This window comes from Nipponia nippon, unplaced genomic scaffold (genome assembly GCF_047370975.1).
Source record: "Nipponia nippon isolate SJK-2023a ecotype South Korea unplaced genomic scaffold, ASM4737097v1 scaffold_3, whole genome shotgun sequence".
NCBI classification, from domain to species: Eukaryota; Metazoa; Chordata; class Aves; order Pelecaniformes; family Threskiornithidae; genus Nipponia; species Nipponia nippon.
The window spans coordinates 90,469,469-90,484,992 of NW_028262347.1; the positions used below are offsets into that span (position 1 = coordinate 90,469,469).

The 15,524-nt window shown below is 40.8% G+C and overlaps 1 protein-coding gene across 2 annotated transcripts in view; it reads right to left on the reverse strand.

Moving 5' to 3' along the window:
- Window positions 1–15,524, reverse strand: part of TET1 (tet methylcytosine dioxygenase 1) — a 71,538-nt gene that overhangs the window by 12,677 nt on the left and 43,337 nt on the right. For both annotated transcript variants that reach the window (XM_087767733.1, XM_009465993.2), the window contains 3 exons: window positions 12,972–13,061; window positions 12,364–12,501; window positions 3,551–3,890 (listed from right to left, as the gene is read on the reverse strand). In XM_087767733.1, coding sequence (XP_087623859.1) covers window positions 3,551–3,890; window positions 12,364–12,501; window positions 12,972–13,061 — 568 coding nt within the window. The remainder of the gene's footprint in view (window positions 1–3,550; window positions 3,891–12,363; window positions 12,502–12,971; window positions 13,062–15,524) is intronic.

Sequence of the window (15,524 nt, forward strand, 5' to 3'; positions counted from 1 at the left end):
GTAGCAGAGATTAAGAGAAGCTAATTCAAATACATGGGTAGAGGGAAATCAGGAATGGTTCAGATAAGGTGGCATTGCTCCCCAGGAACACCTCCTGTTCAAAGAGAGCCTGGCGCGCCTCCGCTGGGAGCTGCTGGCCGAAGCACTGCTCTGCTGTGGCCAGCTGCGAAACTGTCTCTAAGTTGGTGGTTCGTCTCCTGTTCTATCCGATACAGGCCAAGAAGAATTGCTAGTATTTATGGAGACAAAAATAACCTTTCCATCTGTAAAGTTTATTTGTCCAGAATAATGTGGTTAAATGACAGGACTATATAAGGAAGGATGTAAGGCCTCTTATCTTTAATACGTATTTCATAACACATTCGGATTTCAAAGGCTCTCGGCATAATGTAAAAATTAACAGTTGTGCTGCTTGCTGTTGGCAAAAGGTGCATGATAAGTGCACCCTATTTAATACACAGAGTATTACATCCTACAAAGGACTCGGCACAGTCAAGATTCAAACCAAGTCTCCACATACGCACACCCTACCAAGCCGACTTAATCTGTCCCCAGCACTCAGAAGGTCCTCCTCACCATCATCTTTGCTGCCAGGTAAAGACAGTAAAGAGGACAAGAGAGTCCTCTCTTATCCCTTTTTAATTTCCAGTTCTCCATGTGGTGCAGACGTGCAGGTCTCTCAAGCTTTCCAAGCTTTCCAGCGGGGGGATACTGCAGTGGCTTTGAAATGACGGTCAGGTCTCTTCCAAAAGAACATACTACATCTACATAACAGGCGATACGGCACAGCCGGCCTCGTGACTCCTTCATGGTCCTCCCAGGCTACTCCAAAGAGCAATAGCCTCACAGGGCCGAAACCATGACTGACGGTATATACCATGGTTATCTCATCTCATCTCATCTAACTGCACGCTCTCCATGTTCTTTTTAATATTTAAAAAGCCAAACCAATATTCTAAACTGTCGTCCTCATTAGTAAATCGAGTACTATACATTGGATACACCATTTATCAATACCTTTACAGTTGAAGGGTAGCTAAGTATTCTTTTGTTCTTACATTAGGAGAAAATTTAATAGTAATCTCTGACTTGCTTAACGTGCCTTTAGCAGTACTTTATTCAACTGCTTACCTAAAACTATAGTCAGTAAGTTTTTCTATTTTTTTTACTATTTTTCAGTCCTTTGTCTTTTATGTTCAAATGGTATGACCAGATTTGAATGCCACTATTAATATGAAGGGATCCTGATTTAAAGAATCAATTGTTTCCTCTGGTTTACCATCAGGAGTGACTGCTGGACCATCTAGTTTCAACTCCCTTGTCTCACAGGCCCTTTGATTTCGTTTTCATATTAAGCCTGACAATCTCAGCTAGACTAAAATTTTCCGTTCCTCAGGACTAAAATGCTACCTCCCACTGGCAGAACGGAAAGAACCAATCAATGACTGATCCCCTATCACCGCCAAAACACTGTATGGACAAGTACAATACTGTAGTATTCTAAATCCATAATTTACAGATCTTTGCATTTTACTGTGGGTTAGGGGCAGGGCAGCAGTGGTGTGCTGAGGTCTTCACCCAGCCATCGTCCCGTATGACCAGAGTAAACACATAAATGACGTGCATAAATGCTTCAAGTTATTTATCTCCCGCAGAGCACGCCACCCGGCCCTTTGCAAAGCCAAACCTCCTCTGCCGCTGCTGCCCTGGTGGCGAAGCCTCTTTGGAATGGTTCGCGCGGCCAACCACAGCAATACGTGCCATCGGCAGATTTGGGGGTTACAGTGTCGACACCTATTTTGATGGATTCCACTATCAAAACTTCCATGACAAAACCTGCGCTCCTCTGATAGAAACTAAATATTTCTATTCACATGCTTATTTTTCCATCTCTGAACAACTTTCTCACTCGTAAGAGTATTTCTTCCTCACTCTGTGACTTACTTTTATCAGCAGCCCTTTTAAATTACCAAAATACTTCAAGTCCAAATGAAGCCAAGTTGGCTTGTTTACACAGGTATTTTATTATTTCTGCATCATCAAGGAATAAAGTTCTACGTTCCCAAAGCATATGGCAAAACTCTGGATATTGTACCTTTTCTTAAAGGCATGGTTTTCAGATATCGAAGCCACGCCTGTTTGTACCTACAATGTCATGTACAGGTAGGCGGTTCATAGCTCTATTTCAGTGTTTCAAAACAACGTTCCAGTGAGATCGGACAATTTCAGAATTCCTTCCCAAACCAGAGCCCTCTAATGCTTCCAGGACTTCCAGTCCGCCCCGAGCACGATGAAAGTTATTAATCGTTGCTTCAGAGTTATTGTTGGACGTCGTCCTCAGCCTGAGGGGGTCCTTTTATATTTGTTTCAAAGCCTGGACCACGTCTCCTAAACTTGCATGTAGGTTAACTGCACGTCTGTCTAGTTTCCTAGGGGTGTCAGTAATACTGCTTTTCTTGTTCTTACTCCATCTTGCTATACGCAAAGTTCATTGGTTGCCCTGACTCCTCTTACTGAGACAAAGCAGGGTGCTGAATGCAAATTATGGAAATGTGTCAAATGGATTTTTTTTTTTTTTTTTTAAATTTTTCCTCCCAAAATGCAGACATTCTGCTAAATACATTTAACTATTATTCCTCCCCTTAAATCTACTACATAAGTCTCAATGCCTCTCATGAAATAAAATTCAAAATTATAGCCAATAAAAGGCAGACAGGCTATGCATTAATTCCTTCTATTTAATGTTTCCCCTCTAGACACAGAATCTAAGTCCATGGCTTCCCCCACCTTTTCCTTCTTTTCTACTTCACATTACTGCCACGTCCCATAGAACAGTTCTGTCTTCTAACGTACCGGTCCACAATGCGACCCCAGGTACCACAGCATAAATCAAAAGCTCAGTCACGCCACGATTCTGTGTGCCACCAACACGGGTTGTAGCAGCAGACTCTGGCCACAGTCGTCTTCTTGCAGCAGAGCAAACACGGCACGCCTTTCACCTGGCTGCTGACAGGTTCCAGCTCTCTGGCCCTTGCTAATAATATTTCAAGGAACAATTTGAGCAGCGCGGTCTTATTTGATAAAACCCGGGGTTCTTTCGCAAACCCCTTGCTTTGCAGCAGCATCCCTGCCATTGATAGGAAATGATCATCAACTCCGATTCTGAGAAAGCCATCGTCTTTCGTACGAAGTGGATAACAGTTCTTGTACTTACAAATGACAGAAATTCACGTCTGTTATTTAGACAAACATTCCTACAACAGTATTTCAAGATGATCCTACTGCCATTATTTATTAGAATAAGGGAACTTGGATATATTTCACTGGTGCTAACACACCACCAACAACTTATTTTTGGGCGATCGCCTGTTTTTTTTTCCTGTGCCAAGAGAGAACATTGACTACAATGACTTGCTCCTTAGCCCGTAAAATGCAGAATATACGAGTATTTTATAAAACTGAATAGTAAGGAGCTTTTCCTTCCCCTCTCATGGGTAAGAGGCAACACAATATCAGAAGAGACTGGCAAAATTTAATAAGCACCACTCACCTAAACAATGCAGAGCGTTGCCAAGATTTTCTGGGGCTTCAGTTTTCAGCTTTACTGGTGTTGAATATTTTTTATCTATTAATGGCTGCTTTTCAGTTGGGGTCCTCCTTGTGTCTGGTTTCTTTTTCTTTGTAGCTCTGAGAGGCTCCGCTAACATTCGTACTTCTCTGGGGAAAGCTGTGAGCACCTGTATGGCTCCGGCTTTTATCTTAGCTTCCAGTCCCTCTTCGGTGCCGAATTCATCCGTTTGTGAAATTTTGTAAAGAGGCAACACATGGAGCTGTTCATCGCTTGGAATCACCCCCACTCTCCGGTTATCTTCCTTCGTTAACGTACAGACCTGGCAAGAACAGAAACATTTATAAATACAACCACATACGTAAAATACAATATTTAAATATTTAAATATTTAAGCAGCCATCCTAGACTTCATTGTTTTCTCACGTTTGATGGCCTCAATGCTATGGGTCTTTCAAATGGAAACATCTGACAAATATTTTGTTTGGTTTATGATGATGCAGAAAAATTATTGGTACTTGGAGAGTAAGACCAAGGCACGTGTCCCAGAGAGGAAAAAATGGAACTTTAGCTCAACTCACACTATCCACAAATATATGCCAACCTTGGTAAATAATCTGAGCTGTAAATATACTGTAAATTCCTAAGCATTCAGATTTTTTTTGTTTTTTATACATATTTGATGTTCAGATTCATTTTTAGGGACTAAAAAATATGAAAAAAAAAACTTAAAATAGTCTTTTTGGATTGAACAAGAAGTCTCTATGACATGGAACTGGTTTTGGTCTTGGCTGGCAAATAAGAAAAAAGCCCCCAAGAGTCACTCATACTGCTCTATATTTTTAGCAAATCTGAGCTCCAACTCCCTCCCTCTCTCTTTATACACAGTCTTAAATTAACACCCTTCCCCAACCCTGCCTGCCTGCTGTAATGAAGCCACGAGACCCAGCAAATGTTTGGTTTCTCTTAGGCCACTGACCTACTTTCTGTTATTAAATTATGTGTTGTGAGATACTGGAGCCGCGAGGAGAATGCTGGGTAGATCCAGTTTGATAAGGGCACATCAGAAACGTGGATAAATATTCTAACTTATTGCAACAGTTTTCTTACTATAATTTTGCCGAATCACCGCTGAACCTTTGCAGTATTTACAATTTTCAGCATTTCTAGAGTTCCGGCCATTATTAGTATTAGCCCTTCACCTTAAAAGAAGCTCTAAACCCAGCAGTTTGCTTGCTGGTTTCATTCTCTGCTTTCCAAGGGATGGCGACAGTTTTACACATATGAGCACGTGTACAAAGAGTCACGCCATTTATAGCTTTATTGATTACATTCATAAGAGACTACTCTTTTTCACCACAATGTACTACATTACTAGAAAGCCATGCAGGAATATCATGGCTTAGTTAAGCTGCTGTTTCACAGGGAGCTGCTAACTACACACCTAGAGGACTGTGAGCACCATCCAAGGATGAGATGATACTCCCTAAATGGAAACATTATCATTCCATCATTGTGTGGGCAGAATGTGATGCCCATCATAAACAGTTAATCCAATTTCCCAGAATCTTGCCACCATGCCTGACATTCCAGGGGAGAAGCGTAAGATTATTATTTAGGGGGGGAAAAACCAAACATTTTTTGTTTGACAGCACAGCTTTCACATAAAGGCATCACACAATTATTTCTAGGATAATAAAATTACACAATCACAAACTAAAAATCCTAAAATCAATAAGGTGGTGGTTAGGGCTTTATAAATAGCTATATGCAAAGCTTGACAGTTGCAGAGCAGCAAAAGGAGAAAATCTGAGGGGCACAGACAAAGGGGAAGAGCTTTTCAGGTGGCATTTTGAAAGGATCGAGAGAAGGGCTCTTAAGAAGGCAAAGTGAAGGGGCAATTAGAAGCTGATGAGTAGCGTTTACTGATGTGCTTGCTCCATGCGTACTTACCTCTACTGGGCAGCCTTTGGACTACGAGGAAGATTTAGAAAAAACAACAAGTTGTTCCATGAGCAGCGAATGACGCCTGGTTCCCTACGGACTTCTCCGTCCCCGCGCTCCCAACCCCAGCACCGTTACCCCTGCTCCCTTCCATGCCCCGCTACCACCTCCGCTGGGCACCCGCCAGCGCGAGCAGGGCCCAGCCGAAGCTCAGCACCTCCCAGCTACCGGGCCAGCAGCTGCACGCAGATTAACCTGGGGCCGCGGCCGTGAGGACCCTGCCACCTCCTCAGCGGAGGAGCTAACCTGCACCTGCCTCCCCCGCGCGGCAGTCAAATTTCACAGCTTGGAACAAGAGGTTAAACATCTCCAAAGACAGTTAGGTTTCTGCAAAGTTCAATGAAATCTGGTTGGAATTTGCCAGCAGATTCCAAGTCATTCAGGGTGAGAGGGTAGGACATATAGAGAGCACAATTACGTATGACTCATGTTCTCAGAAAGCCCAGCACATCCTCCCCTTCTAAATTAAAAACAAAAGCAGTAATAAAAGAAGCATGGAGGCCTAGCTCCCACTTGTTCTCATCAGAAACTGCGCGATTCTCACTTGCCTTTTAAAAGAATTCTGTCCCACCTGTGTCCGGACCCATGCACTAGTCTGAAAAATGTCCGAACCTTGAAGGTTCAATCCACAATCTTGCCTATTTTATAAATTGAGACCCTCATCCAATTTACAGTTCTAAATTTTCAGGCATTTCACCAGACACTTCCATGGAAAATTGATCTTGTACATTTATTAGTCTTTTCCATAAAAAGATTTACTCTTAAAAATGTATTAATTGTCTTTCATCTGACTTATAATTAGGCAAAGGTAGATTAGCTCTACATTTTCACAATGCTCGGCCCAGGGGAGAGCATACAAGCAGAGACAAAACTCAAAGCTCGTCTTGGTTGAAGGAAAACCTATTTTAAGCAAAAATGAGTATTTGTCACTATCACAAAGCCAGCACCCCCTTTAGAACAAGAGAGCTAAAGAACTGTTTTGAGGAACTAAAGAAGATGGGGGCTGCAGTATATTGGCAGAACTACGTTGAAAGTATAGTCAGCTCCAACACACGCAATATATTAAATACTGAGTTAGAATACGTAAAATTAAGAAATTCATGTATATTAAAAATTCTGTTAAGAACCTGAAGACCAGTACACCTACAGCCTAAATACCATGACAGCAAATTTAATATATGCAAAATTTCAAGGTCAGTGTCCCCCACAATATATTTTAATAGAAAAGGAAGGACACAATGGCAAGTGGATAACTGCAAAGTTAATGTTACGGGAAAACCAGCTATAAATTAAGGCCCTAGAGATAAGCTAGCAATTTACAGCTGAAGTAGAGTCATCCACCAAATGAGAAACATCCGTTTCAAAAGCCAGTCTAATATTCAAATCTGTGCAAAATATTCCATGAAGAAACTTAAAGGGAAGCTATCGCTGAGAAGTTAAAAGCACCATTTTCCATTGGTACTGATACTGTGCTGCAACGGACCAAAATTAAACCCGAATGTGAGAAAATCACGGACTGTGTTAAAGCCCATTTATACAGCGAAGCTGCATAGCCTGCTACCCTCAGGACTTTTTCCAGAACATGCAGCTAAATCATCCAGGATGCTCAAAAGCCAAAGAAAATGTTGGCCAAGTGGTTTGTTTAGGTTTCCAGTGTGCTTGGTGATCAAAACCATTACCTATTCTGGGTTTAGTGATGTCACGGTAAATCTTGCATATTCATAAAACTTTTTTTTTTTTTTTTTTTTTTTTTTAATTTAAAATGCACCCATGAGCTCAATGCAATTCCCCCCCCAGATCTCCAAAGAAACACCTGCAGCCACGCAGCTCCCAATGCATTATTCTGGGACTCTCTGATCTGCCTTTGTCCTCTTGAACTTCACATGTCGAAAAGATGCAGCCTTTCCCACTGTGTTGTAAGAACAGATGTTTTAAATTCAAGTTTCAGCAAAGCAACCAAACAGCCTTTCTACACTTGAAAGATGGAATCAAGTTTCCTGTACTCATCTTCCCTTCGCAGATGGAAAGCAGCGGGTGCCATTTGGGACTGAGGTGCCGCTGCATCATCACCGCTTACCGTTGCAAGTACGAATAACCTTGCTTTTCCTTTACAGCCGAGACAAATGGTATCGTTTTATCGGCCTGTTATACCCCGAGTAAGCGTGCGTAAGTCTGAGGGTCAGAGAAGGGAACCCCAAATGTATTTTCCTTCTGACCCCTACATACACACGTAGGAAGTGTCATCCGGCAGCATTTCTGTACCGTATGCTGTAACACGGGTATGGCGCGCAAACCAAACCACTATCTGGGAGCTCGCAGGTTGGCAGAGTGAACTCCTACTGTTTCTCCATTTCCACAACATAACAGTAACAGAAATCCTTCCTTTACAGCCCTGTGGGGTTTATCTTTTCTGCTTGCTATAATCTGAACCACCAATTTGAGCATCTAGTACTTCTGTAGCTCACAAAGCAAGCTGTGGGCATGGTCCAGAACGTAGTCTAGCCCCTCAGGGAGACATTCTGTCATTTATTGCAAAGGCATGGACCTATACGCAATGACTTGATGAGCTACAACTACAGAAATACAGTAAGTTATTGGAAGAGCAGAGGATTATTTTTCTTTAAATAAATCAGGAACAGTTTGTTGATGGATTGCTGATGGACACTACTGAGTTCTGCTGCCAATAATAAATTTTATATTGTAGCTGCCCTTGGAGCTTAGATTTATCTTCCTCCCCTTCTTCCGCAGTGCCTGCTACAGACTGCGTGGCACCAACGATTACACGTAATTGCAGCTGGTCTCTCTCCTTCCTCGACCCCAGCGAAAAAGGGCACCGTGCCCCATAGGCTGAGAAACACCCATATACATGCTACAGAACTAGCGAAGTCTTCACGAAACCATTTTGTTCTCGTCACTGTAAAACCCCATATGTCAGTGATTTAAACGGACTCACACAGGTGTGAAGAATGTGATCCTTTGCAGCTAATCCAATAAAGAAACAGAAACACTTACATTTCACAGACTCCATTAATAACTATAAAGCTTTTCTTTGCGTGTTGCTCATTCACAGTCTAGCTTTGTATCCACAAGGAACACTGCACCCTAAGACTGCAGCTGTAGTGTACATCAGTGGCCTCAGGAGAACATTAAAAGATGACAAAAGAGTCTGAGTAAAAGTGGATGGTACATTTATTGACTTAAAGGTTCTTAAAAAACTCAATTCATAGGCAGAAATTACTTTCGCTTCGTTCGGATAAATATGTTAGTTTACACCTCTGTAGCACTGCCAAGTGTTTTCATTCTACTACAGAGCAAATGGGGAATATTCATTTTTATTTTTAGCTTTTCTACCAAAAAGCAGCTCCGCTAAATTCAGGGCATGATTTTGCTAGCCAGGAAAGACGTTCAGCAAATCAAATCTCGCACGGTAATCCTCAATTTTTGTAAATGAAGGTGTACTATGCTATCTTGTTTCTACAGAAGACCTTTTCAAGACTTTTTTCCCCCACTGCTAACAAAAAGGACAGCCTCATTTATTTTCAGAGTCACGTACAAATAATGCAGCTGATCATCAAAACATGTACACCCAGGAAAAAAAAAAGGAATGCTTTTCTGAAATTCTGGCAGAGACAGAGCAGGGAAATCGTTATTGGCAGCTCATTAGCTAATATATTCTTTGAAGTATACAGTAAACTCCATGCTTATCATTAAACTCATTTAAGTGCTTTGCTGAACTCATGTCTGTGTCTGGTTTAAATAATTTAAACAGATTCTGTTTTTCCTTTACTTTCGGTGCGCTGTGCAGCATTCCTTTCATGTTTGTGGTAAAAGTGAGTCACCAACAACTGAAGGGAGAAAATGAAAAGGTGTCACTTATGCCATAAGTAGCGGTGATAGAGCTGGCAGCATTCGCAAATACCATCCTAGAAGGTATTTATTTTAACCTTTTTAGTCTAGAGGAACTTTAGGTTTTATAAATGAAGATTTTTGTGTCACAATAAGAAGGAAGGGAAGAAATCTCACCAACACTAACGAGGTGCAAGATGACAAGTACACTTAGTACAGACTTTAAACTGTAAGGTGTGACTACCATTTTAAAAAAACCAAATACACAAAATACAAGAGAAAAACAGTAAAGAGAGTTATGGACGTTTGAGGTTTGTAAGGCAGTGCAAATCATTCTCATTCTGTTTATTACCACCTTATCAGAAAACCATCATCTATACGAAAGCTGTCACCTCAGTTAGCTGTATTACTTGCACATAGTACATTTTACAGACAACGTATGTCAGAGTTAAGATGTAAATGACTCCTCCATCATTATTACCAGTGATCTGTAAGAAATCAGTGTATTTTAAACGAAGTGGGTAGCCAAAGCAGCTTCTGGAACTCGACGGGAATGCAGGAGGTGACCAGACAGATGCTAGAATCACACGTAGTAATTTATGTTTGTGTTCTTACCACTAGTTTTCCTATTTTATTACCAGATCTGATTTCAAGCTAAAATTAACAACCCTAATTTTGATCATCATCAAACTGATCTAGACTGAAGAAAGCCCAGCATGTCCTATCACCCTGTTTGCAAAACAACAAAATTCTTTGCTTTAGGCTTCCAATATGTACCACTGTAACCGTACGCCTCGACAGACTAACGGACAGCAAGCTCCCTATGTCCTGCGAATCGCACCCACGTCTTCTCACTGCGAAGGCTGTATATAGATCATCGGGTAACTCTGAACTCCAATTCACCTTCCAAATGCCCCAATTCAAGTATATAAATCGAGTGTTAACACCTGCAACTATTTCCTATTTATACATAGCCCTTTGTTGCAACTATGTTAAAATACAGAGATGTCAAATCTAAATAAAGAGAATATCAGGTATGCAATAGTTATTTCTACGAGTGAGCTATGTGATGAAAATCAGATTCCAAGGTATAGTTTTCAGCAGTTATAATGATTTGATACTGTTCTGCAAGACTTAAAAAATTTGACAGAACTTGATAGAAAGACAATTTTAAGTCCTGGCCTACATAACGAGATACCTTACACAGGTCGCAATTTTCCATGCTGCTTAGATTTGGAATTACTTGCAAACACACCACGTACAATCCATAGAAAGAAAATATCAACACCAGCAAGTAAAATCTGAAGCTGGAATAACATCAGATGATTACAGATAAATATATATCCGTAGAACTATTCCCCAATAAATTCCTCAAAAAAAAAAAAGGGCTAATTGTCCCTCCACCCACTTCTGGCCATAAGTTACGACTTTTCTGGGATCCAATATGGCAGAATGAGTAGCAGACTCAGTTTCCATTTAATTTTGTCTTTAAGTTAAGAGGCAATGTAGCACTTAACAAAATATTATTATTTTCAGAGTGCCTAAATTAAATTTATTAAAAAGTACACCATGCTGTTTATCATGAAAAGGAAGTCTCCTTTTCAAATTTGGGATCTTCAAGAGGTTTGAATTCCTATGCTTCAGGAGCTTTGAAGTGACTGTACTTACACCTGAGCTTACTCATAGCATCGTACTAATATTTTGCAAAGTACGCTTCCAGCGTTTTCTTATAAAATATCTGCATGTAAGTGGCATTCAATGCTAGGAAAAAATATTAATCTATTCAGGACTGGCCTTCCCGGTGAATTCCGAGACCTGCTTCCATACTTTAAAGCAACAGATATTTGCCCAACATACAAGCACAAAATTAATATTAAGCAATTGTTCCAGTCATTTCATTGCTGTTACAAACAAATGCTAAATGTTAAGTATAAATGCAACAGTTTATTCAATCACAACAACATAATCATTCAATTTCCAAGTTTTAAAAGACACTGTTTTTAAGCAGGCAGAGATTTTAGATGGATTTTTTTTCTAGATATGCATCCTTTGATAGAAAAATTATTCTTGAATCTTACCTCCACTGATGTACAAGAAGTCATCCTAGCTATTTAGAACATTACAATGCTCTAACAAGTAAAAAACCCGAGACTGTCAGTTTTATTTTATCTTTTCTCGTTTGAGATTGTCTTTCTTCACAACTACAGTCTCAATTTCTAAAAGATCACTTAACTGACTAATTCCCAACTGATTTTCTCACTAGCAATCCAGCAAAGTCTTTGGTACAATGACCGCATCTAAGAAAACCACATCTGTGGGCTTTCCTTTCATACTGAGCCTTAAAGATCATCACAATCACCTGACTCCACCACCTGCCCCATGGTACCGTACTCCCTGCTTTCTGACTAGTAACTGTACCAACACGAATCATTGAATCGTTTAGGTTGGAAAAGACCACTGAGATCATCAAGTCCCACCGTAAGCGCACAGTGCAAGAAAAAGTGAATTTGATGAGAACTGAGCCTGGGGGAGGTAAATGAATAATGAGTTTGGTTTAGCTCTTCCTCTACAAAAGTCCATACAGCTCCTCGGTTGGATCATTATTTGCCTTTGAACATCAAACCTCTACTGTGAACAGCTTATCTGTCCTACGGCCAGTCCTCTCCAAAGGGCCTGGGTGTCTTAAAAGAATTAAGGTGCTTTGTAGGAAGGCTCACTCCCATGCCTTTCTTGATCTGTTCTGTAATAAGATGAACTTATGTCCTCTGTAGACCAGTAATAAATAGATGCAAATAACATGGGAATTTATAAATAGGAACATGCAGTTAATTTCATAATACCTTAAAAAACTTCATGCAAATGTACCCACTAAATCAAGCAGCATTTAAAAACACACAGTAATCACAACAGCAAACAGTACAAATGAGAAAATCCTGTGTACATACCACAGTGCTTCCATTGTGCATGTTATGTGTGTCCTTATGGGCATGGGCACAGAAATCTATGCAAGCTGTTACACCAGAGAAAGGCCTACCGTCCTTGGATCCGAGCCGACAGTCCGGGCCCATGTGTTCGTTTTCCACCTGAAAGTAAAATAAACTACAGGTACTTGGGACTGAAAGTGAGCAACTTGGAACCCCATGAGCCACATCTGCACTTGTGACGGAATAAACGCAGCCAGGAAGAATGATCGGAAAGCATGTCTTTTCCTATGAAACATGCAACACTGCGGACGGGATGGCAATGAGATAATCAGCTCAACCAGAGTCAAAATGTCTTTAAATAACAACAACATTTTATTTACAGTATTATCTGTAAGCCTTTTACATACGCACAGCTCAGGGCAATAACTTAACCGTCAGCTGAAATAAGAAAGGCGCGGCATTTTAAAAGTAACCAAATAAAGCAACTGCTGTAAGTAAGCAAGGGGGTTCCCCGCAGCTGCGAGGTCTGCGGCCTCCACCCATGAACATACTTTGGGGTTTCATCTTGTTTTAAAACTAGGCTGCCTGTTCAGAGCTACAGCTACTCAAGCTGAACGTCACAGACCTACCTGGTTCTGGAAGGCTTCAGGAGCAAGCTTCTTATAAACCGGAGCCACATCAGTAGCTAAAGTTTGCAAATTATTTTCAAGAAGTTCCTCCTGCAGAGAAAGGAAACATTTAGAGCGCTGTAATTTGCTTTAGAAGAATCTAATTCAGTTTAGAGATGCCTGACACATCAGCCTCTATCTTATATTTTACTAATCTGACTTCTGTCCTGCTGCCCTTTGTCACCAACCATAAATAAGCCTAGTCTTACATGACTAAAATACCAAAATTGTTAAAGATAAGTCAACCAAATAACAACGGAGGATATCTGCTAGGGCAAAGAAACCCAACACCCAGGGAACTGATTTCTGCATCATTTCCCCCTTCCGACACTGAGACAGTCAAGGAATGAGGTATGTTCCACCCAAAATAGAGAAGTAACATCTAGGAGAGAAAAAATTATATCACGTTGCTGAGTGGAGATGGAACCTCAGGTCTTCTTTTAGTGTTTTGCTTATGGGGCCTTAACTTATGTCAATGCAGCCCCGCTAAAAGAATCCTAGGTTTCCGCCTTCTTTTTCTTTTAATCGTATGAGTAACTCCCAATAGCATTTAACATTAATTTCAGCTCTCAGGGGAAGAGGTATGTTTCTAACATTGCAACAGAACTCTTATCAGCAACATTTAATAACTAATTTGTTCTTTGGAGGTGCAAAACTTAGGACTTATCTACTGGATTAGGAAGTAATATTCCTTTCCTTGGGGTAAGCCATATAAACATGGAACTAGCTAGGTGGGCTTCTATGGTAGTGTTACATTTAAGCTCTTATTTATAGAAACAATCCCGAAATTCTTTCCCTAAATTTCTGCTTTTCCAGGAAAATCACCAGCCAACTGGGGAAGGAAAGGGTGGTGACATACTCCCTACTTTGTTTGCCTCCAAGGGCCAGGCTTTGAGACAACCGCAGCTTCAGTTTTGCATACTGTACAGCGGCAAAAAATAACAGCTTATTTTATTTTGTTTAAAAAAACAACCCAACCCACTTATCACCATATACTGTAAACATCAATGTATATAAACATATAAGGATACTTTCACATTTTTCAGTGTGACGTTATATTACAAAATGATGCTGTATTTTTAACTCACACTGTAGTTTATCAACTGTTGATTGCTACCACAAGTTTTTCTGAACTGTGTTGAAGGCAATGCATCCTTAATTATCTATCCTACGTACTATTCTTACCTAGGTATATTACACCCTTAACCTCATCTCACTCCATCCAGTGCCTCAAATGATCCAAATCTTTCTGGACTTCGAACTATCTTCTTCTTAATTTGCTATACCTCCTAGCTTTATGTCATCTGCAAAATCATCAATATCTGATATTTAGCTAAAAGAAGCATCTGCTAGAAAAATTAACGACAAAACCAAATGAAGAGAAAAATTATTTACCATTATTTCACTTCTTTGAGACGCACCGACAACCTGCACGCACACTGCAAGTGCCCAAGCACCGCTGTCGCCTACACTTTTGGATCACACATCTAGAAAATACCCTGGTTAAGTAATCTTCTCTTTTAGGCAACTGCTTTTACACTGTGGTAGAAAGCATCCTCCTCCAAAAATTGACAAGTTACCTGTGTCGATGAACAGGCAATGCCAGACAGCTCTCAGGAGCAGGGCATCATTTCTAGATGCGGCTGTGAATGCCACTGTGGTCGACTAAGTGTCTGCATGGAGCTCAGGGTGGCCATTTCACAGACTTCGAGGAGGAGATGCCACCAACAGAGCCTGCAGTCTCACAGTGTATTCTGATCAAAGACAGATCTGTCTGAGCTCGCTCCTAAGAGATCTGGCCCAGCCTAATATTTCATTAGACAGTACGTATGAAGGTTGCTGCCTTTGTTGATTCCCCAGCTAATGTTATTAAAAACGTTAGAAACCTACAGAGAAAACACATGCACAGAACGCTCCATGCACAGCACTACACAGGGGAGAACTTAAAAACACAGGGTCACAGAGAACAGAAAAGGACAAAGGAGAAGAAACAGGATTCCTAAAATGAAAGAACGCCCAATAAATACATTTTTCTATAAACTGAAAATTCATAAAACAAATTCCCTCTTGAGACAAGCGGGGCTATTTTCAGCTTGTACTGCCTTAGTCACGTATTCAGTGAGAAGGAGGGCAGACGGGCCCTGGGTGCTCTGTTCTGCTGAGGCAGAAGTTCCCCACTTCAAGCGCTAATGAAGTTTGTGAATACCCACCGTGCGAGTGGACAGCACAACTCAGAGGAAATTGAGGGGTTTGCATTCACACACACATGCATAGAAGATGCTTCATCAACTCTTTCAGGAAAACATTAGGACTTGGGAGGAATATTTAGCTCCAGTCAATCAACTGACATCTCTCTCTTCCAAGAAACAATACTTCACATTGTGCGTACGTACGCATGTGTACCCTACGCATTAAAAAATGCAAGAATACCTCTGCTACTGTCTAGACTTCAACCAGCTAGGTCTTTTCTGTAGCTGGCAGCAGTGGAGTTCAGGAGCCGAGAAAGATTATCGG